At 47.8% G+C, this 26,633-nt stretch overlaps 1 protein-coding gene across 1 annotated transcript; it reads left to right on the plus strand.

Moving 5' to 3' along the window:
- Positions 1-1,246: 1,246 nt before the first annotated feature.
- Positions 1,247-25,259, plus strand: SYT8 (synaptotagmin 8). The gene is made up of 9 exons (XM_074956908.1): positions 1,247-1,415; positions 11,141-11,260; positions 13,792-13,949; positions 14,743-14,838; positions 15,312-15,479; positions 16,802-16,969; positions 20,422-20,539; positions 22,758-22,891; positions 24,032-25,259. Exons 2-9 carry the CDS (start codon positions 11,158-11,160, stop codon positions 24,263-24,265), a joined length of 1,179 nt encoding a protein of 392 aa, XP_074813009.1. The 5' UTR covers positions 1,247-1,415; positions 11,141-11,157; the 3' UTR covers positions 24,266-25,259.
- The last annotated feature ends 1,374 nt before the right edge of the window (positions 25,260-26,633 follow it).

Below are 26,633 nucleotides of genomic sequence, written 5' to 3' on the forward strand. Positions count from 1 at the left end.
AGCAGCTCTCCATCCCTTTAGTGCAAAATGGATGGAGCAGCTGCCAAGGATCTTGCATGTAATTCAGGGGTTCTCAAACTGTGGGTTGGGATGCCTCAGGGGGTCGTGAGGTTATTACATGGGGGGTCGTGAGCTGTCAGCCTTCACCCCAAATCCCGCTTTGCCTCCAGCATTTATAATGGTGTTAAATATATAAAAAAGTGTTTTTAATTTATAAGGGGGGGGGTGGCACTCAGAGGCTTGCTGTGTGAAAGGGGTCACCAGTACAATAGTTTGAGAACCACTGATGTAATTGTTCCAGGCAGGCTCCTAGTTAGGCCAAGTCTACGCTGCAAAATTAAGTCGACCTAACTTAGTACAGCCGCTGCAGTAATTACGTCATTTGTGCATTGCTACACTTTGATCCTTGTGTTGGCGGTGCACGTCCTCACCAGGAGCACTTGTATCGATTGTACTGTCAGTGTGGGGCATTGTGGGACGGCTTCTGAAAGCCAGTAACAGCCGACGTAAGCAACCCAGTGTCTACACTGCCACTGCGTCCACCTAACTACATTGACCATGACTCTACGCCGCTCATGGAGGTGAAGTTATTAAGTCGGTGTAGCGGGGCAGTCACGTTGGTGGGAGCGAAATTTTAGTGTAGACCTAACTCTGTAGTGTGGACCAGGCCTTAGAGTCACTCTTGGAAATGGCGTAGAAGTGCTGGTTGTGCAGAGCTCATGATAACTTCAGTCCCAGCCTCGTCCAGCAACAGTCACTGTAGACAGTGGTGTAGCAACGCTGGCTGTGGGGTAGCTGCTAATGACTCCTTCCCCAGACTTCCCCAGTGAGGAGAAGTCTATAACACAGTGGTGGACAACCTGCAGCCCCATCACTGCTACAGCAAGTGGCTTTAACAGAAGGTGTGGGTGTCAGGTATGCTGAGGTGGGTCAAAATAAGGAAGATCATTAACACCAAATTTAATGAAGCTTTCCACTTCAGAGGTTCCTGTCCCCCTGATACAAACAAGCAGCAGAGCAACAATACCTGTTGCCTCCAGTTTCTTAAGCCTGTTAGCTTGTCCCCAGGCAGAGAGAGTCTCTTGATTTTGCTTCCTGGTCCCACTGGGAGTTCCCTTTGTGGCTTTTTGTGTGTGCAGGTGAATAGTTTAATGCCTGAGGTGGGGCTTCCTAGAGCCTTTCCAATCGGTCTGGTTTCGCAGCTCGCAAAGAAGAATTTCCTGTTTGGGCTGCACTGTACAGAGACACGGTGATCCCTGCTGTGAGCCACCAGCCCTGTGTGCTGAGCTGAGGGCTAATGGCCCCCACAACAATGGGCCCTTTTCAGGTTCCGAGGTAGGGAGCGGAATCAGTATACCCAGGAGAAGGGCTCAGCTGCTGCTAAGGTGGGAAAAAGGGAGGCTAGAAACAAAGAGGTAAGTGGTTTCCTTCCTCTTATATATCCCTTACCTGCTTATCTGATACAAAATGACTGGCCAAATTCCACTCTGTGTGCAACCCCATTGACTTCTATAGGAGCTGTAACCTAGATCCCAGTCTGGCCTCAAGCTCAGATGTATCTTCCTCAGTGATAACGAGTGTCTCTTTCCTCGGAAATCCCAGAACGAAGCCAAGCTTTATCCCGTACGATCAGCTTAGTGCCCCGTGGTCTGGGTATATTCATTCTTGTGCACAGCATTCATTTCCTGCCCATTAGGGGACGGCTGGAGGGGCTTGTCTGCAGAATGTTAAGCGTTCAATGGCTGGTGGGCAAGTATGGATTTTGGCTAGTTCCAGCTCTATTGTTTACTGCAGTCACCCACAGGATAAGCAGAATTGTTCATTGTCCAACTTTGGTGGTCAGAATAAAGGTATTTCCTGTATATTTATTCTGTCTCTGATCAAATGCACTGCAAAGCAAATAGTACTATTGTACAATGATGATGTAGCACCTTCCATCTTGATGGGACCCAATGTTCTTTACAGGCACTAAACATTCAGCTCTGTTGAAATGCAGCCATCTCTCAGACTGGCAGGCCAATAACTATCTAGCATGCAGCATACTGCCTGATGGGGTTGAGGGGAAAGGAGATTTAGGGAAAGGAAATCAGTTCCAAGCTTGACTTCTGTGCAAACTATTGAGGGAAGTTTAATGGAGAACCGATAGGACTTTGATGGTTTCATCCAAAATACTGCATAAGCTTTGTGGAACTCAGGATATTTACATTGGCAGGATGAAGAGCAGTTGTAGAATATATTACAAAACAGTATAAAGTTGGCCATTTGAGGAAACATTTAAGAAATATGTTCTACGACATAACATTTTACGTGTCACTGCATATTTTATATATCATGGGGCCAGATCCTGCATGGGCATAAATCAGCATAGCTACAGATTGGAACTACCCCATTTTTCACCAGCTGACAATCTGGCCATTGAATGCAAAGATTCCGGGCCAGATCCTTGGGCGGGCCCATGATACACACAGCACAACTCAGGGAGAGAGGGAGTGAGTGGGAAGGTATCCATAAGAGCAAGCTAGAGCAGTCTGAAGGTTGCTTTGATTTACACCATCTGCCCATGGTACTAAGGGGCCATTCCAGCATCTGGGGAATCACTGTGGGATAGGGACACCCTGACTATGCCCCTTTTTCCACATGACCAGAAGTGGGGGCAGTGTATGAATTGTTATGGCAACTTGCCCCCTGAAGATCCTCTGTAGACAAGAGAAGTCTTCAAGTAACCAGTTAAGCCAGCTTCAGGGCTGCTTTGAACTGCCAGAGCCGCACAAATCAGCTGGAAGGTGCAGAAGGTTGGGGGCCTGTCTATGGAGAATGAAAACCCATAGTGGGCTTCTATTTGCTAGTCTTGCAATGGGATCTACTTCATTATATCATGGCAGGAAGCAACCTGTTCAAATCAGAGAAAATCCAACAGATACTTTTTAGTTACTAGTACAACTTAGCCATTAATGCCTAATGAAGCATTTATTCCATATAATTCTCCTCTTTTTTTCTGTTTGTGAATGGCTCCACAAACAAATTGTGATTTTCTTCAGTTTATTTTGTTACTAAAGGTATTCACTGAATAATGTCTCCAAAGAATTGTTCTGAAGTCTGGTCCTGAGCAGTTTTATTGCAAGTGTTAAATATTCAAATTCATACTTCTCTGACTGGACATACAGTACTTTCCTGTTACCTGCTCATTTAGGGGCGGCAATTTGGGGGACATGAAGGGGTGTTGCCCCCAAACTGTATACCAGAAGTTTTCAAACTGTGGGGCGTGCCCTCTCTATGGGGGCATGGAAGAACACTTGGGAGGTGAGCGGTGACACCAGGCGGCTCAGGCCAGCCCCACACGGCAGGGCTGCTGGGGCTGGCCAGCCCTACACAGCGGGGCTTGGGGAGAGAGTGGCATCTCTGCCCCGACTCACTCATTAAGTACACTGTAATTGAAATACCACTAAATCGGTCAATCTGGAAGTTAGACCTATACCTATTATTAATAGCAGTAAGCCCCTGCCCCCCTAATATAGGAACCATACTATCTATGCCTATGCTCGGATTGTATTGTGCAAATGCACATGACTGTGAATTCTTGGTTTGATTTCAGTAAATATTCTTCAATTTTTGCTTAACATTCCCTGTTTCACCAGAATCTTTGCAAGGATCATAATTGTTAATTATTTGTACTACAGTAGCTCTGAGATAGAGACCCCATTGAGGTAGGTGCTGTACAAGTACATACGAGACAGAACCTGTGTCCAATCTAATAGACAAGTCAGACAACATGTTGGAGAAAGAGAATGATTGTCTCTGTTACAGATTGGGACCCAAGACAGGGAGAGATTGAATGACTTGTTCATGGTCACACAGGAGGTCTGTGGCAGAGAGAACTGGATCAAGATATACTGGGTTGCCAACCAGTGCTTTAAATGCAAGAGCATCCAGGAAACTCATTTGTTAGACTATTCATGGAAAATAAACACAGAAAAGCCTGCAGTGTGAGCTGAAATGAGTGCAAATAGTTGAGAAAATATCAGCAGAAAATATTTTGCAGTATTCACTCATCTCTAGTTACTAGCCCAGGGGTGGCCAACCTGAGCCTGAGAAGGAGCCAGAATTTACCAATGTACATTGCTAAAGAGCCACAGTAATATGTCAGCAGCCCTCCCATGAGCTCCCCCCACCCTGCTCCCAGAGCCTCCTGCCCACCGGCAGCTTCCCGATCAGCTGTTTTGTGGCATGCAGGAGGCTCTGGGGGGTGGAGGGGAGAGGAGCCAGGGCACGGCAGGCTCAGGGGAGGGGGCGGGAAGGGATGGAGTGGGGGCAGGGCCTGCGGCAGAGCCAGGGGTTGAGCAGTGAGCACCCCCCGGCACATTGGAAAGTTGGCGCCAGGAGCTCCAGCCCCGGAGTTGGTGCCTATAAAAGGAGCTGCATATTAACTTCTGAAGAGCCACAGGTTGGCCACCCCTGTACTAGCCAATCAAAAACTATCTAAGTATTTATTTGCTTGTGCAGTTTTTGGGGAAAAGAATCTTCCTTGATGGGCTGATGTTTGCTTGCTCCTACTTGTTCACCTGACTGGATAGGTTATCAGATATTTACCCTGGGCCAGCCTCTCAGCTGATGTAAATCAGCATAGCTCCCCAGAGGTCCATTGAAAAGCTAATCTGATTTACACCAGCTGAGGATCTGGTTTAGTGTGTATTTGCACCAATACCAATATTGCACCCTCCAATCTCCAGATCTCTTTGGAACGTAACTTTGTTGGGGGGAGAGCAGTCCCCCCGCATCAAAATCTCAGCGCTAACTGCACCTGCACTTCTTCTGGGTCCACCCCTGCTATATCAATGTGAAAGACCCTCCTAATGTGAACCTACAATCTACCAAGATGGCCTAGGTATAAAAAACTCTGGCACCACCACCAGTGACCCATATTGCACAGCTTTCCGCTTCCTTCCACTGTGACCGCTGCCTTCCACCCGACCAACCGAAACTGGAGCAACCGTAGCTCAAGGGAACACTTCCAACTGGGTAGCAGCTTCCCCCATCCCCAGAGATCCACCAATAAAACAAGCCAGGATGGAAGGGCCTGCTGCTGCCTTATAAAGCTCAGAGATTTATCCCTACTCTCCTTACCAGAACCGCAAAACCCCCTCAACTCTGTACTAACTTTCTCCTACAGAAAGGGTATTGCAGTGTAATATATTTCTTTCACCTAATAGCAGTAATTGAAGTCAGTGGCAGTTGCTCAGACACAGTGGAAGAAGAATGAGGCCCTGGGATTTGAAGCGTAAAGAGGGAGCAGAGAAGTAAAAGGTGGCTAAACTGTCTTGCTTCTCAGTTCTTCCTGCTTGAGGGGAAATTGAGAAAGTTGAACAGTTCTGCTAATGCATTAGGGCTAATCCCTGCCCCATTACACTTACTTACTTTCACTCACACACACACACACACACACACACACACACTGACCACATGTGAGTTGCTGGTTTTGATTGATATTAAGCCTCATACAATCAACCTGGTATTCTAGCTATCACAAAAAAAAAGAAGAGAAGAAGAAGAAGACAGCCTATCACTAGCTTTCTATATATAGGGACAGGCCCTCAGCTGTGTTAATTAGCAGAGCACCATCGAAGGGAATGCTGATAGACTGACACCAATTAGGGAGCTGTCCCTGTACATAAAAGTCAGCATCTCTCCACTCATGTCAGTGGTGTGATGCTAATTGACACTAGCTGAGGAGTTGGTCTATAGTGTTAATGGAGGCCTTGGGCTACAGAAGGTGTTGGGAAGAGAATAGCACCAGAAATCAATTTTCTGCAATGTTAAGAAATAAGGTGCCTGGAGAAGCTCCTTGGGAAGGTGGCCTTGGGACACTAATCTCTGACCTTTAATGACGCCCAGTAAAGCAGGAGCGTTGCCAGGCAATTAACAGGCAGTGGGAAAGAGTTGCTGTGGACACCTGATCCCCACCTTTGTGTATACACACACACACCCACACATTAAGCTGCGACAGGCACACACCCATTCTCAGGCTGAACGTCACTCCGGGGTGTGTAGCCAGGCATAAATGTTGCATTTGTGGCAGATGAAGTGTGCTCCTGAGAAGAAAGCTGTCCAGGGCCTGGAGGAGTTGGGTGCTAGTGAAGGAAAGGTGAAGGAGGATAACAACTGAGGAGCCAGCAAGCTTCCCACACAGCCCTGTCCCTGAGCCTCAGTACTGTCCTGCAGTCAAAGTATTAAAACTTCTGTGGCATTTTTAGAATGAGCAGGGGTGTTAGTCCATGCTGTCCTAACCAAATCCTCATGTGGTTTCAGTTGGATACGTTGTTCTTCACCTCCTATCCTAAACTGTTGTGTGCTGTTTAGCAGCTGCTGTATTTCCACCCCAGAGGTGGAGGATGAGATCCTTTAGCGCCCTCGAAGGAGTGTTGTAGAGCTAATTTTATATTGTGCTTTGAGATCTGGTGAAAGATGATACAGAAGTATCTGTGCTCTTCCTCTTCTCTTACTTCATTGTTCTCTACCACTGAGCCCCAGCCATTTGAGCAAGGGCTTTCCTTCCTTCCTTCCTTCCTTCCCATTTCTAAGGCCCCTGCCAATAAACAGTTAGACCGTTTGCCTGGTGAACGTAGCAGTGCATAGATGCAGACCATAAGCCTCATTCTCACATACACTCAGGCCCTTTTAAACCACACTGGCAGTGGTGTAATGTATTCCTACTTTAAGGCCCCTTTTTGCTGCCAGAGCAATATAAAGGGACCACAGTATAAATGAGAATCAGGCCCTGTGTGTATGCATGTGCGTGTGTATAGAGTATGCGTGTGTGCATTTGTATCTATCCATGACGTCTGAATGTATTTGTAAGTGTATGCATGTCTGTGTGTGTCCATTCAGTATATACAATATGTGCATACGTGTGTGGGTGCATGTTTACATCTAGTGTAAGTATCTCTGAGTCTCTGATCAGATGCCTGTCCCTGTGCATGCTGGCATCTGTGTATGCCTGTTTGTGCACTTGTATGTGTGTGGACTGGATACTGTGAATTTGATAAAATCCACATCATTCAGTGCAGTTGGACATTTTTCCTGACGCTCTGTTCCAGATGCCAGCTGGGAGTTATCACTGTTTGTTTGCCAGAGCTATCTTGAGGGCGTGGCACATGCCAAAGATCTTTTTGTTCCATGTTTATAGGAGGAACCAGCTTATTGTCCCACAACTTGTGTATTCCTAGGGTTAGATTGTGATTCAAGCTCACAGCCCTGAGCAAGGGGTGAGGCCAAAGCTGCATCAACCAGGGAGCAGCCCCAGGAGACATTTTGCCTCAGAGACTCCACTTTGAGTCCCAATGCTTCCTTCTTGCTCTCCTGGAATAGGAATTTACTTTGCCATCAGTAAAGTCTACTGTCCTACTTATCCCAATCTGGCTTAGTGAGTAGGGAGCTGGAGCCAAGGCTATGCTTGTTCCTCACCCATTCCTTGCCCACTTGCTCCACGGAAGGAGTCCGCAGGCAAATAACCTTGCTTACTCCTACATGCCTGTAACAATCTTGGGGTTCATTAAATAACAAGCCAGTGAATGAGAAAGGAATACAACTTTAATAAAACAAACTGGAGAGCTTCTGTAGTGAGCTGCGGCCCACCCTCCCAGGATACATCTCCAAATTCCCACACTGTCCCTTATGAGGAAGCATCTCCAAATCACAGTCTTTCATAAACATATCTCTACAATACCTGGACCCGGTATCTTGCTGCCTTAGGCATAGGGGTGTAAGTGGTGGTTTTGTTCCCTTCTACAGGTGCGTTGTCTGAGCCACAGTCCAGAAATTTGGGCATCACTATAGAAGTCTATTATGCAGCAAAGGCAGTAGAAATTCCTGCACTGGCTTTCTTAAATTAAGTGTGAATGGGAATAAATTTCTAATCTGACAGTTTACACAGAGATTTGAGGGGGGAAATGCACACGATTAGAAACCCAGTGTTCGTTACCTGGAGTACTGAATACACCAAATTGGATTATTAAAAGTGCAAGACCATTAAAAATCTAATTTGCTTTGCACCATTTTTATGGATCCTCTTTTTGCATTTCATGGAACTCGGAGGGACATAGGTGCACAGGTTACTTTCACTTTTGTTTACAGTTTTGACTTTCTGATTCACAGCACTAGCGGCTGGTTAGGGTTGCTGTCACTGCAGGGGAAGATTTAAATTCAAGAGAGGTTTTTCACTGAAGTTAAAACAAAATTAATTAAAGTACTTTCTAATGGCTGCTTTGGAGTAATTTTACTTCAGACAAATGCCTTCCTTCAGCACTGAATAGAGTCCATTCTTTGTTCTGCCTGCCTGATGTTTGGAAATTTACATGGGATTTTCAGAAGTGCCCAGTGTTAGCTGAACTGTGATCTCCGTTGGGGTTTCTAGGTGCTACTACACTGCACTGCAAGGTTTTTCGCAGGAGTGGGTGGGTGAAATTCTGTGGCCTGCGTTGTGCAGGAGGTCAGACTAGATGATCATAATGGTCCCTTCTGACCTAAATATCTATGAATCTATGAATAGCCTTGTAATTAATTAATTCAATTATTAGCTGTGGTTTGTGAATCACTTTGAAAACAAAAAGCTCCATGTACCTTCATTAGTGTTATGAAACATTCGCTACAAAACTCAGTCAAGGGAAGTTTCTCTTTAGGAATATTCTTTGCCCATTACTTGTCTCTTTGCTGAGTGGCGGACAATATACACTTGCATTTTCTCATTAAATGGAGACATGCTCACATTCAGCAAGTGGCTGCTGGGAGCCAAGGTAAATAGGCACATACTTTGCAGTGTCCATCACATCAATCTGGCATGGCATTTATTAATACTATTCCAGGGAGGAGAGCCACACACCTGGCTTTGATTATTGACCGGCCAGCACCCAGCACGTTCATGAATGGGTGTTGCACACCCTTGCTTGGGGAAAGGGCCTTGTATATTGTAACTGTGTAGACATTCCTAGTAATAGTACTAATAATACCTAAAGCTTTTCAGCAGCAGATCTCAAAGCACTTTACAAAGGTCAGAATCATTACCCCCTTTTACAGATGGTGAAACTGAGGCATAGAGGTGAAGTGACTTGCCCAAGGTCACCCAGCAGGGCAGGAGCAGAGCCAGGACTAGACCAGGTCTCCTGACTCCCAGTCCAGTGCTCCATCCACTAGCACACACTGCCTCCTGCTGAAGTCCCTACAAAGGACTTCTCTGATTGCTGACTCACTATCACAGCAATTTTTCCTGTTGCTTCCCACTCAGCCAACATTAGGCCAGATTGTGACCCCTTTGTGCACAATGCTCAGCTATTATTCATGGCTACCCCCAGGGGAGACAGTATGGTTCAATAGCTATAGCACTGGCCCAGGAGAGGTGTGGTCTATTCCAGGCTCCTCTGTCACTTTTCTTCTCTGTGCTTCTGTTTCTCCTCCCATCCTTTGTCTGCCTTGTCTATTTAGACTGTAAGGTCTTTGGGCCTGGAACTGGGTCTCACTATGTGTATGTAAAACGACTAGCACAATGAGGCCCTGATCTTGGTGGCACCTCTAGGTGCTATAGTAATATAAATAATTGAAGTAAATGGGACTAGTTGTGTGAGCTACTGCTCAGCTGAGTAATGGGGCCTGGTCCATTGTTAGCAGCCTCACATACACACATCCCGAGCCTCTCTTCTCCATGTTTATTCATTTAATAATAAATCTCTTCCTGTTAATTCTGGAAAAAAGGATGATGTGTGGTTCCTGGACACTCATTCTTTCTTTCCACCTGTCCATGCTGTAATGTCCCACTGGCCATATGACTGTGTCTCCGCGCTGGTGGGTGCCAGGTGCAATGCTCTCATAGAACAGCGGTAATACAGTCACGGCCTGGGGATTAAGGGTCCAACACTAGATGCCATGGTGCACTTCTATAAAGGTAATGAGCTGCTGTCTCAGTGCTGGAGGCTGTGATTAACATAGCAGAGGTGAAAGATCCAGTCATGTCTCAGGCCTGGAGGCTCCCAGATCCTGCACAGCATCATAACGAAGATGGTGTACTATGATGCAGTTCTTAGTGTCTAGTTTGCTCCAAGTTTACTAACGTGCTGTAGTTTCAGTTGGACACAGTGTTCTCCATTTCCTGTGCTGAACTGCAGTGTGGAGTTACAGCCTGCTACTAATCCTCTTTTACGTTCCACCCCAGAGGGGGCTGCATTTCAGTGAGTGAAAACAGAGGTCTGTCTGTGTGGTTTGTAATACCGCCCACACACGTTGGAATCCTTAGGGACCTATGGATGCAATAGAAATGCAAGGGGCCCATGAGAGTTGGGCACTCCATGCATGGATCACAGACTTTCCACTATCTCCCCCTCCATTGTTTCATGTGGATACTCATCTGCACCATGAATGGAATTCAGGAGCAGGGCTGGGGAAGGAAGAGAACGGAGCAGGAGAGAAACTGCTCTCTGTGGCATCATGTATTACCTACCGTGGGTTCCCTCTGAGGCTGCTACTGAACAAGGGGATCCAGTCAATGCAAACAACTCCTGCTCCAGCCATGCTGCCACAGGGAAAGGTCAGTGCCAAATGGCTCCTGTTTCTGTGGAGAAGGAAGTTCCTTTCCCCCTGGATCCTTGAATTGTATAGGGTTGGGAGGGAGCGTGAACTCCTGCACCTACAGCTCCTCACATCTCTCCCACCTGAGGCGATGGTTGCAGGAAAATGCCCTGAGGGCAAGTGGAGCTTTCATCCTCTCTGTCCTTTTCCCAGTAGTTTCTCTGCAGGAGGAGATGGTCACATTACATAGAATCACAGTCTTTCTTAAATAGGAGGCATTTATTAAAGAAAAGCACAGATGACAGACACAATCAAACAGACTTCCGCATAGCTTGAGTCCCAGCTTTGTCTCTGTTGTTTATCAGGGACTACAACCTGTCTGGAATTCTGTCCAGCACACAGAGACACCTAGTGGTTAAATGGTATAGTGCAAATTAACACATTATTACAGAGGTGATCTGGTCCAAGCTACTCATATTTTACTATGTTTGTTTCATATGTTATATGTATTTACTCTTACTGGAGTCTGGGATTGGAGAGACAAACAGTGCAAAGGAAATGAATTTCCCAATTATTGTGTTTGTTTCTTCAGGTCGCCCACACTTACTCATGGCTAACAAAATGAGTTCAAACAGCACTACTGCCCCCAGTACCGCTGCTCTGACTACTGCCAAGCCTGGCTTCATCGATGACATTATTAACAAAATACCTCGTGAGTAAATTAAAGGTGGCAGAGTGGGCACAAGTGTTGGGTTCACCAGGGATCAATTTATTTGCTGAATCCATCATGAGTCAACCGTGCTTCCTCTTGGTCTTATCCTTGATCTCACAAATGGCTGCCACCAGCCAAGGCTCCATGGCTGCCACCATAAGCTTTAAAGCCCTCAGCTCCCCCAAACCCCTGCCAGCTCCCCCGAACCCCAACCAGGGAGGGAGGGAGGTGTACCCTGCAGACTGAGGACACTGCTCCTGGCCTGAGAGCCTAGCGGTCCCTTCTCCCAACGAGCTCCTTTGCCTTTTTCACCCCTCCAGCTCCACTTCATGGTGACCTGAAGTGAAAACTCAAAGATAGGATGGCTCGATGTGATGACTTTGTCCTAACTTTGTTAGTCTCTAAGGTGCCACAAGTACTCCGTTTCAGGTTTGAATGGTGGCTCCCGTAGCCACTGGGCATTTTAGAAAGAGTAATGAAGAAAGGGGGAATTTAGGAAATGATGACAGCGCCACCTAGTGGCACCACAGTTTCAGGTTGTGCTCAGCTGTACAGTATAAGCGTGGTGCCGGGGGAGGGCCTGAAAATTCTGTGGCCTGATTCCTGGATTGTGCCGCACTCCAGTGGCAGTTTCTGATACATTTTGAAAATGTAGGTAGCTGTTAACCCGATTAAATCTAGCAATGACTGGTACATTCAGGGTTTATTTTGGGGGGGGCAGGAGGAGGCGTTTCACTGGATGTTTCTGCTAGAAAGATCAGCCAGGAAAGAGTGAACAATGCGGCCATGGAAACTGGTATCTTTAGGTTTCAGATTTAACAGCCTAGTGGTTCAAGGCTGTCGGAGAGTGATTGTTCCAGGCTGTCTCTGGTCTCCTGGAGGCAACAGTGCAGCTGTTACATCCAGTTATGTTCTGTACCGTGAGTTTTTTCAGCCATGAACATTTTTTTCCCCCAAAGTGCAAGTTTGTATTTTGCAGCAAATTCCTGCACCAAGGGAGTGAACTCCCAGGCCAGTTCCATTGCTGCAGAACTGCAGGCGAAACTCGATCATAAGTACAAGAGCTTAGCAAAGCCGATCTCCAGAACAAGGAAAAGATATAACTCAGCTGGGCGCTCGCATCTCAACCTCTAAACAAATATGAATTCCCACGGATACGATGCTGGTTCTGTCACACTGACCTGCACTGATTCCTCAAACAGAGGCACCTCCGCCACCAAAATGACACATCATTTAACGATGGCTGGGAACATAACATGTGTCACTGCTGGATCTGATATTCACAACCCCTTCACTACTTCTTGGTCTCTCCCAAGCACATGATGATCAGGAAGCACATGAAGGGACCTGCCGGGGTGTCGGCAGTGGGATTTAAAGGACATGGCAGTGTTTGTGCAGGATGTGTCCTGTTTGCTTACTGCCGTCTCCTTGTGAAGATGAGAACAACCAGCACTGCAGTGCTAGCAGGACATGCTACGTTGGGATAAAACAGGCTGCGAGGGATAGTGAATGCAATATCGGAGGTGCTATTGGCTTGAACGAGTGCAGTTGCTTCTGCATTTGGGTCTTTCCTTTTCCCCATGGCACAAACTGCTAACCCAGTCAACCAGTGGATGAGATTTTCAGAGCAGCCTTGGAGATTTAGATAGATAGCTCCCATTAATTTCAATAGGAGACAAGTGTCTAAGACCAGCTTGACACTCAACAGGGAAGTTGCCCCAGCTATGTTAAGCTGACCTAACCCCCAGTGTAGACAGCAGTAGGTCGATGGAAGAATTTTTCCGTCGAGCTAGCTACCGCCTCTTGGGGAGGTAGATTAACTATGCCAACAGGAGAACCCCTCTGGTTGCTGTAATGAGCATTTACTGTAAAGCACAGCAGTTATGCCACTGTAGCATTTCAGGACTTGCCTGCACTTAAATCGCCTAGATTGCTTCGAAAATCTCAGCCAGTTTCTCTACCCAGCTACCCATGTTTGAAATGAACTTACATCGACCGTTTGGCCTTTTATGATACTTCTCACTTCTTCCATTGGTCTCAAAGCACTGTACAAACATGAATGAATTAACCCTCACTCCATCCCTAGGGGGTAGTGGAGTATTATTCCCACCCCCCCCCCGCCCCCGACAGCTAGGGAGCTTAGGCACAGGGAAGGTAAGGCCAGACTTTTCAGATGGGTGTGCCAAACATTAGACAATTAATTAATCCATATTCCAGCAGATCAGTCACAGTGGCCTCAGTTTCAGAAGTGCTGATCACACACAGCTCTGAGTTAGTTTGGGGGTGGGGGCGGGTTGCAAAAGCTCAACATCTCTGAAAATCAGGCCACTTTTATTTAGGTGCCTAAATGTGGATGTAGGTGCCTAAAGTCCACCATTTGGGCCTTAAGTGATGTGCCCAGGGCTCAGATGATAACTCAGGAGTCCTGATAACATTCTCTCCCTAGAAACAGGGATTATCTAGACAGGCATTCCATAAAAAGTGATCTAACCCCATTTCTTTCTCTCTTTGTCTCCAAAACGGTGCAACAGTACCCAGATGGGCTCTCATCGTCATTGCAATTGCGGCAGGCCTTCTCCTCATCCTCTTCCTCATCTGCATCATCAAGTGCTGCTGTTGCAAGAAGAAGCACAAGAAGAAGGAGAAACTCAACTTGCAAAACATCAATGGCTCCACCACTGCCAGCCTGGTATGCTCCTCCCATTGCCCCTCCTCCGCCTCACTCTACAGCATGCAGGGGCACTCAGAAAGCAGCAGCACGTTCTAGGGAACTGAGTGACAAGGCTGGAGAGCCAAGAACTTACGGGTTTTGCCAGGGACACACCACTGGGGCAGCTTCTGTTCAGAAACGACCTCAAGCTAAGTTAGCAATGTCTGCTGCGGGCCAGAATGAGGATGGTTTAGCACAGATGTGTATGGAGAACTTCCTCTGCACCAGTGCTATGAGTTACTCATTTTCATGAGCTCCAAATTAATCAGCTATGGAAACAGAGGAAGAAAAACGGAAGTACAGACTGTCTTTGAGTAGCCAGCATGAGAGAGATCTATGTTTAGTGTGGCAGAATAAGATGTACCAGTGTCCCTTTTTGGGCTTATTAATGGAGCCTTGCATAATCCTGAGGCTGTCCTGATTTTTGTTTGCTTGGTTCACTTCAGTGTGGCCGGTCTGCAGACTTATACTCCCAGAATGTAATAGGGATCCTTTCATCATTTGTCACAATCTAAACATGACTTTAAAACAGTGACCTCCAGGATTGCAGCACTCTGCAGTAGAGTGTAATGAGCTTGGGGTTCACTCTTATCTGCTCAGGAAGGAGCAAGCAGCTTGGGCTGGCAGCATCATCTCTGGAATACGGTGACATGGTTAGAGAACTGCATTGTTGCCCCTAGTCTCCAGCCATGGAGAAATCCCAGAGATCCCAGTCTTGAATCTTCATGAGCAATGTTATTTCAGAAGACATTCTGCTGCTTTCTTTCTGTAGGTCCAGCCAGATATGGAAGATTTGGAGTCTGGACTCGAGAACGAGAAGCGAGGAAGGCTGCAGTATTCCCTGGAGTATAACTTCCGTAGCCAGGAGGTAGGACTTGCTACGCCAGGGTGAGCCACCTAGTACTGATGGAAGATGCAGGAAATGCCTTTTTCTTGTATCGTCAGATTCTCCTCCTTCACAGCATCCCAAACCCTCTCCTTTCAGAGCCAGCTCTGCACCTCTTCCCCTTGCCCATCACATTGTCCACCCCCACAACAGCCAGCCAACATGCTGATCCTCTGTTGTGCACACAGCTCCAGTTCCTCCCCTAAACCTGTGGGCATAGCTGCAGATACTGAATAGGTCCTAGCCCTCCAGTTGGCCACCAGGGTCCCTCCTGTCTTCCTGGCTACTGACCCATAACAGCACCCCCAACGTTGCTTCCTACAACAAAAAGCACCTACCGTGCTTTTCTGTGTCCAGTTGCAACAGACTTTGAGTACATCCACCTGGAAGGTTGCAAAGCCGAGCCAGATGTCTCTCCTTACATGGAATAACCTTTTGCTGTTGATATTTTTCAGATGAAAGTTGGAGTGAAGCAGGCAGCAGATTTAAAGGCCATGGACAGCGGGGGGACCTCTGACCCATACGTTATTGTCTACTTAACATCTGATATGAGGAAGAAGTATGAAAGCAAGGTTTACCGGAAGACTCTGAACCCTGTCTTCAATGAGACCTTCACCTTCCAGGTGAGAAATGCTCTCAGCTACTCCCTTTCATCCGGATCGCTGCTGTAAGTTGCTCTTGACTCACTGTTTGTGAGCTGAAAGCAGACCTCACATAGCGAGTGCTGATCCTGCAGAGCGCAGATACAGAGTGTGGCACGTACGAGAGCAAGGTAAACAAGTAAGCAGGATGAGGACATGATCCTGTTAGGGAGAGCACTGCTGCGCCTCCAACAAATTCCTCCTGCTTTGTGGCAGGAGTGAGGCCAAGGAGGAGAGACACAGAAGATGGATGTCTCCTCAGGCCCCCCCATTCTTACCCACATGGCCCCATTTATGCCCTGGATTCTTGAGAATAAAGAAACAGGGTCTGAGATTTTCTTACATTCATACTTACTTTTCCCCCGTCAGAGGGCGGCTCTGTGACTACCCAGTGTGCTGTACGGCCTGGCCTGTTTCTTGCTGTCTTAACCACCCCCTCACACCAGATTGTTACCCTTTTACCACGTGGGTATTTATTCTTCACTTACACAGTACAACAGAATGCACTGCAGGCTTATACAGTGGGAGGAGAATTCTATACAGCCATCTCTCCTCAGCTCAGGCTCACCCTCTGAGCTTCCCCCTAGCTCCTGCTCCTCCCGCTTACATCTTCCCCATTGCTGAGCCAAACTGCCTCCTTAGCCCAGCAGTTACTACCCAAGGGTCATTAATCCTCAGCAGAGGCTGACTAATTGGCTTCAATGAAGCCGGCACTCTTCCCAGTGCTGCAGCAGCCAGGCTGCTGCTATTAGTGCCCTGCACGCTCCCCTCCATTGCCCCCCATGAATCCCTCACTCACGTGTGTGCTGGAGCACGATCAGTTTGCTCTCCCGGTTGTGCAGCCCCGTACACGCACCTGCAGGAGTAAAGCTTTGGTCTCCTGCACAAGCATGTCTGCGTCCTGCCAGTTTCTTCTGCTGAGTCTGAGTGGGAAACGGGGACTTGTCACCTCTCAGTGCTCCCTCCTGCAAAAATGATCACAGCAACAAATCTTCCCTCCGTCTTTTGGTTTCCAAGACTCAGGGGTCCTTCCTGCTCCGGGTTTAGGGCCAGCAGAGCAGCGTGTTGGGAATCCAAGCGCTGAATGACCATGGAGGCTGACTCTCACTCTGGGAGAGGAGGAGGGCCTGCCCAGGCCCAGATGTGCCTTCAGCGCAGGGGGAAAGGGAGTGGCAATGGAGTGAGGGAAACTCTGTTACAGCTCTGCTGCCCCAGTCTCATGAGACTGAGCTCCAACAGAAGAGCACGACAGTGATATTGTTAACCCCCCCACTACCATTCCTTTCTGGTCTCCTCCCGGACAGATTCCCCAGGCGGAGATGTCCGAGTCCACCCTGGTGATGCAGATCTATGACTTCAACCGCTTTGCCAAACACGACATCATCGGCGAGGTCCGGCTGCCTCTGGGCGACTTTGATCTGCAGCACGTGATTGAACAGTGGCAAGAGCTCACCGCTGCCAGTAAGAGGGAGGTGGGTATACAAGTCAAATCCTGGAGTGAGGGGAGCAGCAAGTGGGCAAAGTGAAACCGAACCAGTGGCAAAATATCTCACAGATCTCCCCATGGAAATTTTGATTCCACCACCTTCTCTCCTCTTGAGCAGCACCTCCCTCGTCAGCAAGTACTTCTGCTGAAGTCCCATGGGCTAGGACTGTTGCAGTCCTTACTCAATTGCACAGGGGAGCAAAGCCTGCCTGGTTGCTCAGATTTCCCCTCCAGACACAGTGAGGAGAGCAGAGGCTACTCCCTCCAGATTCCCTGCAATGAGCCAGTAAACAAGGAAAGGATGGAGAGGGGTGAAGAGTGGGAGGAGCCTTCTCCCACTCACTAGCCAGCATGGATGGCCAGGATTGTGGGTAGTAAACTGCTCCATGAGCCTGGGTGAAATAACTCGCTCCTCCCCGAAAGGAGTAGGAAAAGCACATTTGTAGCTGGAATATTTGCCAAACGTTGAGTTGCTCTGTTTGATAAATAACAAGGGAACTGCAACTTCTGCTGAGATGGCTGGTTACAGAAGCAGGATGGCCAAGCCAAGCAGTCAAAAGTCATGAGTCAGCACCCCCCTGCCCCAAATCATTCGTGGCCTGACTTCAAAATCATGAGATTTTTCAAAATAATAAACATTGGGTTCTTTTTATTTTTCTTGCTTTTTGAGCCATTAAGGCTCACATTTTCAAGCTTTCCTCTATAATCATGAGGGCCAGAAGGCTAGAACTGTACTTTTTAAAAGTTGTTTGAAAATGGAAATTTTCTTATAATGACAGAAGTCCAGGAGCTAGGGTTTTAAGAAAAGCACCAAATATTATGAGACTCATGATATAAATCACAAGAATTGGCAATGCTATCTAGTCACGTGGAATTGTTTCTATTCTCTGGTTGGATGAAAAGCTACTAACCAAAACAGTGTGAAATGCAAATGTTGAAGATGACAGTCAAATCTACAGTTCAAAATTCATGCCGTGCTCGTTATTCACTGTAAATTATACCACTTATGTAATTAGAGTTACATAAAATAGTTACATAAGTTATGTAAATGAGTCCCATCAGTTACAGCATGAACTATAGTTTGTAGCCCTGGTTGTAATACTCCTAATTAACAAGTAGAAGTTTGCTATTAATTTTGCCTAGTTATAAAACTGGACATTTTCTTGGTGTGTCTGAAGATTATTTGCAAATAGGAAAAAAAAAAGGTAAAATTCAGGGAATACAAGATTAATTGTAAATTATTTATTCACCTGATAAAAATCCACAATGGAGTGTGTAGCAGACCTGATCAAAAATTTGCAAATTTGTCAAAATTTCAACCAAAAACTGGGACAGTATTTTCAATGACATTTCCATGAAAATGTCCCACTTTTCAACCAGCTGGTCAAAGTGTTGAAAAATGGGCAATTTCATCAACATTTCAACAAAAAAGAGACAACATTTTCAACAAACTTTGCCCCCAGAGGAACATGGCCTTTGATGAACTGTGGCTTGCAAAGCATGAGGCTATAATTCCACACTAGAGGAGCTCAGAGAACGGGACATCATTTTCACAAACATTTTCACATTTTCACCCTTTTTTTTCATTGCAATTTCAACCAAAACATGTTGTTTGAAATTTCAAATTTGGATGTTTTCTCCCACTTCTAAACCCCTGGAGCATGAGGTGTAACCTGTATCTTTACTGTTTTGGTCATGTCCGGTGGCACCCTTCTGGGAGAACTGATTAAATGCAGGTGAAAGATGCTGCATTCACAGGCCAGTTCCTTTGTGTATCCACAGGACAGGTGCAGCAGAGGCAGTGATGGAGAGCACTTACCTTAGCCACCCGAAGCCTGGACTGGGGACCACTATTGGCCTCAGGCCTAACCCAAGCCAGGGAAGTCCTACCACCCTGAGGCTTAACCCGAGGCTCGGAGGGGTTCCCCTTAGTAATGCTAACCCTAGCCTGGGGAATCTTACTGGCCCCAGGCGTAACCTGATACCAAGGACCCCTACCCTTAGTAGCCCTAACTTTAATATGGGAATCCCTACCAGCCCCAGGCCAAACCCTAGCCCAGAAAAGCCCACGTTTAATAACCTTACCTCTACCCCAGGGAGCCCTACTCTCAGTAACCCTGACCTTAGCCCAGAGAGGCCTACTTTTAGAAACCCTTACCCTAGCCTGGGGAGCCCTACACTTAGTAACTCTAACCCTAGCTCAGGGAGCCCTACCTGTCCCAGGCATAACACTCGCCTGGAAAGCCCCACCCTTAGTAACCCTAACTGTAGCCTGGGGAGCCTGACCAGCCTCAGGCCTAACCTGACCCAAGAGGGCTCTACCCTTGGTAATTCTAACACTAGCTTGGGCAGTGCTACTGGACCCAGGTCTAACCCTAGCCAGTGAAGGCCTACCCTTATTAACCCTAACTCTACTCTGGGAAGCCCTACCAGCCCCATGCATAGTCCTAGTCCAGAGAAGCTTACCTTTTGTAACTCTGAGGGCATGGCTACACTTGCAGATGTAGAGTGCTGTGAGTTAAACCCGCCTTCGTAGAGCTCAGCAGGGAAAGCGCTGCAGTCTGTCCACACGGACAGCTGACAGCGCACTGGCGTGGCCACATTTGCGGCACTTGCAGAGGCATTGGGAGCGGTGCATTATGGGCAGCTATCCCAGCATGCAAGTGACTGCAATGTGCTTTTCAAATGGGGGTGGTGGTGGTGTGGAGTGTGACAGGGAGGTGTTGTGTGTATGTGTGGGGGGAAAAGAGTGGGTTTTTGGGGTGCTGAGAGTGTGTCAGCATGCTGTCTTGTAAATTCAGACCCCCCTCCCCCCGCCTCTCTCTCACTCACTCAAAGCAAACAGTAAATGTTTGCTTTTTCTCGGGAGCTGATAAGCAGCTGGCTTCTCCGAAATGGAGCTTTGAAAGGGCATTTCCGCATTCCTGCAGCCGATTTCACAACGATGACAAGAGTGGCCACTTGACTTAAGGGGATTATGGGACTTTCCGGAGGTTGGTCAGAGTGCAGTAACGCAACATCTCGTCCACACTGGCACCGCGGCGCTCCAGCGGGGACGCAGCAAACATTATTCCACTTGCCGAGGTGGAGTACCAGCAGCGCTGTAGCCGCAGAGTCAGAGCGCTCTACATGCCTTTCCAGTGTGGATGGGTAGTGAGCTAGTGCACCCAGGGCTCCTTTATTGTGCTGTAACTCGCAAGTGTAGCCAAGCCCTAAGCCTACCTTGAAGTTCCCTACTGGTCACAGGCCTTACCCTACCCTGGAGATCCATACCCTTGGTAACCCTATCCCTACCCCTGGGAGTCCTATGGCCCCAAGGCTAACCCTAGTCCATAAAGCCCCATCGGCCCCTGGCATTGGCCAGGTTGGCTATATTGCTCTGATCCTGCCATCAAGCATTCAGTGATCACTTCTCTTTTGACTTTGTGTTTCTAACAGCAAGAGCGCCTTGGGGAGATCTGTTTCTCACTCCGATACATCCCCAGCACCAGTAAGCTCACCGTGGTGATCTTGGAAGCCAAGAAGCTCAAGAGGATGGACTCAAGTGGATTATCAGGTAAGGCAGAAGCGGCCACAATGGTTGTACAGTGTGGGATTCGGGAGTGTGGGGCACACAAGGAAGGACACACCATGATGCTGCATTGACAGATAAGCGCCAAGTAGACAGGTTTGCCTTAAACACAGGTCTCTCTCTGCTCCAGCACAGTTCAGGCTTGACTCCTATTGCTATAATGGGAGTGGAAATAAGACAGACAGAAATACAGAAGGCACCAATGGTAAGAGTTGTGGATTCAAATTCAGCCTCAGGTGATGAGGATGAATGAGTTTGATTGTCTAGTTCCAGTTTCCAACACTCACACCATATATTTGCACGAGAGATAAGGGGTGAGGTAATATCTTTTATTGGACCCACTTCTGCTGATGAAAAAGGTCACCCAGCTTGTCTCTCTAATACAGGGGTCGGCAACCTTTCAGAAGTGGTGTGCCGAGTCTTCATTTATTCACTCTAATTTAAGGTTTTGCGTGCCAGTAAATACATTTTAACAATTTTAGAAGGTCTCTCTCTATAAGTCTATAATATATAACTAAACTATTGTTGTATGTAAAGTAAATAAGGTTTATAAAATGTTTAAGAAGCTTCATTTAAAATTAAATTAAAATGCAGATCTTATCAGTTTAGTGTGATCCTTGCCCTTGCTGAGTTTTCCAACGTCTGGCACGTATTTGGATACTTTAAGCTGCACACAGGCTTCTGAGTGATCAGCTGTTAACTGGCTGTGAGAGGGACAGAGGACAGATTTCATGTGTGAAAATACCTGTTCACACAGGTATGTGGATCCAAATGCTGAAAGCATTGCAAACGCAGTTTTCTTCAAACAGTTAAATTTCACTGGCAGGGACATCCAGCAGGTCAGAATAGAGGCTCCACGATCTCTCTTGGTAGCTTCAAGTGCAGTCTGCAGAGCTTCAAACTTTGAGGCCCACAATTCTGAGCTGTTTAACTGAATGAGCTGCATTTTGAAATCTTCAACACCCATCCAGTGAAATACAGACAAATCCAAGTCGCTTTCATTGAACTTTTCAGGTTTAATTAGAAAAGAAAGCATTGGGCCAAATTGCTGGAAATCTTGAAATCTGTCAGAAAATTCTGATTCCAGTTCTTACATGTACATTCTAATCTCAACATCAAACGCAGTGCGCTGTTCCACGTGGCATGATAGTGATGTAAGCAGCAAATCAGGACTTAAAAATATCCCAGTACAGTGGCGCTGGAACAATTTTTAAGGTGGGGGTGCTGAGCTGCGCCCTCTCTTGCCCCAGTCTGCACCCCTCACTGCCTCAGGCTGGGGACAGTAGGCCACAGCTGGGGGCGGCTGCAGAGCCCCGGGCCGGCGGCTGGGACCCCAGGCCGGCAGCGGAGCCCCCGGGACTGGTGGCCGGGACCCGGGGCTGGCAGACGGAACACCACCTGGCAGGGGTCTGGCGGCCGGTACCCCAGGCCAGCCGCGGAGCCCCCGGGACCAGTGGTCAGGACCCGGGCAGTGAGAGCGCCACTGAAAATCAGCTCGCCTGCTGCCTTTGGCACGTGTGCCATAGGTTGCCTACCCCTGCACTAATATCCTAGAACCAACATGACTACAGCAACACTGCAAACATATATTTGTAACACAGTTTGGCAAAAGCTTGTACAATAGGCAACTTCTGCATTTGCCCTCAGCAGAAGGGCTCTGGGGGCAACCCCAAAGAGTGTGTGGGGGGACTTTGTGTCTGTGGGTGGAAAGGGCTCAGGGTAGACCCCCTCTGCGTGTATGGGACGGGGAGCAATTCCACTCTGTGTTTAAAGGAATCCCCTAGCATATGAGGTTAGATGCCTCATATCCCGTGCCTCTCCTTTGAATCTACCCCTCTTCCTCATTTTGCCCCAACACAACCACCATGAGGAGTAGCAGGAATCCTGGAAGTTGGGATTCAGGTGCATTGGCAGAGCTGTGTGGAATTTCAAGAGATATCATAGATCAGGACTGAGGTTGATTGGCTGAATTGTGGGGGAAGCCCGGGACTGGAAAGCAGGGGTTGCTGCAGGTCATGACCGAGGGGCATTGGCAAAGCCATGCAGAGGCCAGTTACCAGGAAAGCTAGCAGAATTCTGAATGTCAATGTTCCATGAAGCTGTTTCATGGGCCAGCTGTGGAAATCTTTGCGCCAAGGGATAGCATTAATGATACTGGTTGGTCATGCCCTCCACTCCTGCCTACGTTCTCTTTGTTTCTCAGACCCCTTTGTCAAAGTGCAGCTTATCTTGAACAAGAAGAAATGGAAGAAGAAGAAGACAGGTGTGAAGAAGAGCACTTTAAGCCCCTACTTCAATGAGGCGTTTAATTTTGAGGTGCCTTTCAACCAGATCCAGGTAGGTTTCCCCAGCCAGGGAGAGCATTCAGTAACAGACAGGCACCACTAGCAATGAACCCAAAGTCACTGGCTGTGAAGTGGCTGCTATAACTGAAGGTGCTAACAAAAAAATTATAATAGTCCTGTTGGTGCCAGGCGCTGCCATTGTGGTGGGGGCTTAGCTTTGCTCAGCTGCTGTGCAAGGCTAAGGGAAATGAAGTGGGGTCTCCTGCAATACAGGGATCTCCTGCAATACAGACAGACAAGGAGTCTGGAACTCAGGGCGGTGTGGGCTGAAGGGTTTGAGTGAATGGGGAGCGAGTGGCTTTCAGGTGCTGCCCCCTCTTGGCTGATGTCATCATCCTCCGAGGAAATCTCTCACCCCGGATTTACCCTGGGGAAGTGTAGGGGACCTTGCTGATTGCATTTTTCATTCCAGACCCGGATACTGTATTTCTCACACTTTTCTGTAGCATGACTGGGAGCAGGGGAGTGGTCAGGAGGTAATGAAAAGGAATGGGAAGCATCCCAGAGCGGGTTCTCCCTCTCCCTGGTGTGAGCATGACCCTCCCAGCCCAACCAGCTGAACCTCCAAGCCCTTCCCTTTCCAGGGGATAAGCCAAATCCCAAATAAAAGTTCATGCTTTATTTTCAAGAAGGGGTGGGGATGCATGTCAGTCAGTCAGTCTGTCCAGTCAGCCCATCCCCAGTCATGGCTGGCTTCTTCCTCCTTTTCTACATGGCCACGAAGCATGTGGGGTTAACAAACCCAACTGCATCTACTCTTCAGTAGCCACTTAACCCTTCCGTGACTGATTCTATACACACTCCTGCAGAGGCCTACATGCCTCTCCGTAGGCAGCCCCAGCCAACCTGCTCAGGGGCCAGCGGTACTTTTTAGGAGACAGAGAACATACCCCTCACAGAGAGAAGGGATTCAAACATTTTACATAGGCATCCCTATGGGGAAATCACGCTTCTCTCTCTAGCCATTCACCCTCAATTTTCTTTTCCGCTTAATCCTTTTGCCCACCATCTTCTTCTGCTTCCTTTTCTATCTGCCCCCTATTATCTTTATTATCCCTTTACATGCACCCCCTCCTTCCTTCTTTCTCTCTCTCTCTCTCTCTCACCTGTTCCATTTGTGCCTTCCCTCCAGAACATCGACTTGGTGATTTCGGTCTGGGATCACGACAAGGTGACCAAGAACCAACAGATCGGCAAGGTGCTCCTGGGCTGCCGAGCCACGGGCAACCAGCTGCGCCACTGGTCAGACATGCTGGCCAATCCCCGCCGACCCATCGCCCAGTGGCACAGCCTGCAGCTGGTAGAAGAAGTGGACAAAGCCCTGGGGCTGAAATCCCACTTCAAGCTGCCTTTGCCTGGCAAATAAAGGGAGGCTTCTATCTCTCTCTCTCCACTCGGGAGCATAAGGAACCTGAGACAATGGGCATGCTTGGATGGATGGTCTGGAGTGCCAAGGAAAGGCAAGAAGAGCCCGGGCTGGGAGAGTTGGGGGGATTTTGCTATGAAGAATCTGTATTGATTAGTATACAATCTGTATCGATTGTAGCCAAAATGTAAGTGAGCAAGAACCAAGTTCCCGGGCCATGCTGGGAGCTGGTCACTCATGCATATGGCACCTTAGGCTAATGACAAGAGCTTTGAGAGCACCCGAACCTACAATCCATCCCCAGCATAACTATCCTGTTTTGAGCCAGTGGAGGGGACTGTGTGGAACATGTCTCTGTGCTAAATTTTGGGGTTGGGAGTTGACGCAGAGACAATTATACCCCAGGCAGGGTGGGTGGGGATCTGGAAAGAGCCTGGCCTCGGGTGAGGAGGGGAATACTGGAGATGTACGGACACATGGAGTGGGTTATTTCCACCATGTCTAGGAGAGAGAAATACATGCTACTGAAAATAATGCAATAAGGACACTTCCTTTGACACAAACCTGCACAAAAACAACACCACAGTTCAATGGACTGCCACGGATGGATGGGCTGCTTCTTACTGGAAGGACCCAGGTGGGATGATCATCCAGAATCATATTTTACTCGGGGGAGGGCATTCCTAGATTTTTATACAAGCCAAAGATGCTGAGTCATGGCAGGCTAGGGAAAGATGTGATGTCAAGGAGTCTGGTCCTCAAATTGCGGGGCAGAAGGACAGACTTGCAGTCAAGGCACTGGAGTTCAAATCTCTGCTCTGCTACAGGCTTCCAATGGACTTTAGGCATGTCACCTAGTCTCTCAATGGGAATACCAGGGATGCCCTACCTCCCAAGCATGCTGTGGGACACCCACTTTGACACAATGGTCATGGGGCTAGGTACCTAGTTAGACAGACCTCCGGCATTTGCATTTCAAGGGGCCATTCATTCTGGGGATTTTTAAGGGGTTCTTTGTTTTAGATTAAGACTTTAGGTGAGTTTTACCCTGATGCCACAGGGCACCTGTGCCAGCCTTTGCCAGCCAGGGCTTCTCTTGAGAGAAGACAGAATTGGCCAGGTGTCAAACCGCATCTTGGCAAATACTGAACACTGAACACACTCTTACTCTGTGTGCATGTAGTGCCTAGACAATGGGGCCCCCATCTCGGCTGGGGCTGCTAGGTGCCTCCATCATATGAATAATTCTTAATAGTAATAATTAAAAAAATCCCTGTGCTGGAAAAGCATCAGAGGTACAGAACAATAAAATCCAGAATGTTAAAACAGTTCACTCTGCCTTCTCTGCTGTGGAGGAAGCCATCTTGGGCCACGTGTTTTCTTGGTGCAGCTCTGTTGACCTCAGTGGGTTTACACTAGTAGTTCTTACTGTAACCAAAGGGAATTAGGAACACAGGTCAATGGGATTTGTGCTTCTAACGCCCATAGGCACTTTTGAAAATCTCACAGTAAACAGTTTAAGGAGTCAGATCACTGTAAATGATAAAGTGAGAGAATTTAAAACAGAACAGTTAAATATCATATCCTCCTTTACTGACCTGCCATGCCAAATACTAAGAGGACAGGATTCTGGGCCAGATCCTTGGCTGATCTAAATCAGCATCACTCTAATGACATCAGTCCATGGAGGCTCTTGTCCCTGTAGCAGCTGTTAATGTTGCAGACATACACAATCCTCAGGTGACTGGTGTCCTTACCAGTGCCATCATCCTACGCGTAACATGAAAGAAGCCTTTCAATTGTTTGTGGAGGTTTGTGATGGCTATTGTTCTGTCATGTCCTGCGAAGCCAGAATGCTTTTGTTTCTGGATAGGTAACAGCCCTGCCCTGAAGGACCCTCCAGTGCTGGAGTAAATCAGGGCTGTACTTTTGTAGCCCTAACTTGGACTAGGGCTGGGTGGCCCTGAATCATGGAAACCCCTCTCTCTAAGTAGAGAAATTTTTTAGTTAATTTCCTGATTCTGCAAGGCACTCAGATGCCACGGGAATGGGTGAGGAATAAGATCCTAAAGAGAACAGAATGTTCTCCATCTCCAGCTAGCCAGTGGCTGGTCCCAGCAAGCAGAAGAGCCTGCTTATTACTGACAGCTAATGGGGCTCCAGGTTTGAGCCTCCAGCATAAATTAGAGCAGCCTTCAGGCGGCTCCAAACTATGCCAAGGACTGTTCCAGTGGCCTGTGTCAGCAGGACACAGATGCACCCTGGCCACCTTCCCTTTTCTTTGGTCACACCCCTGTGCTGGGGCCAGGGTTGGGGCTATTTACAATGGCTCTACACCATCTGGGTATCTCCCTATGAAGGAGGAATC

The sequence above is a fragment of the Natator depressus genome, chromosome 6 (assembly GCF_965152275.1).
Source record: "Natator depressus isolate rNatDep1 chromosome 6, rNatDep2.hap1, whole genome shotgun sequence".
Taxonomy (NCBI): Eukaryota; Metazoa; Chordata; order Testudines; family Cheloniidae; genus Natator; species Natator depressus.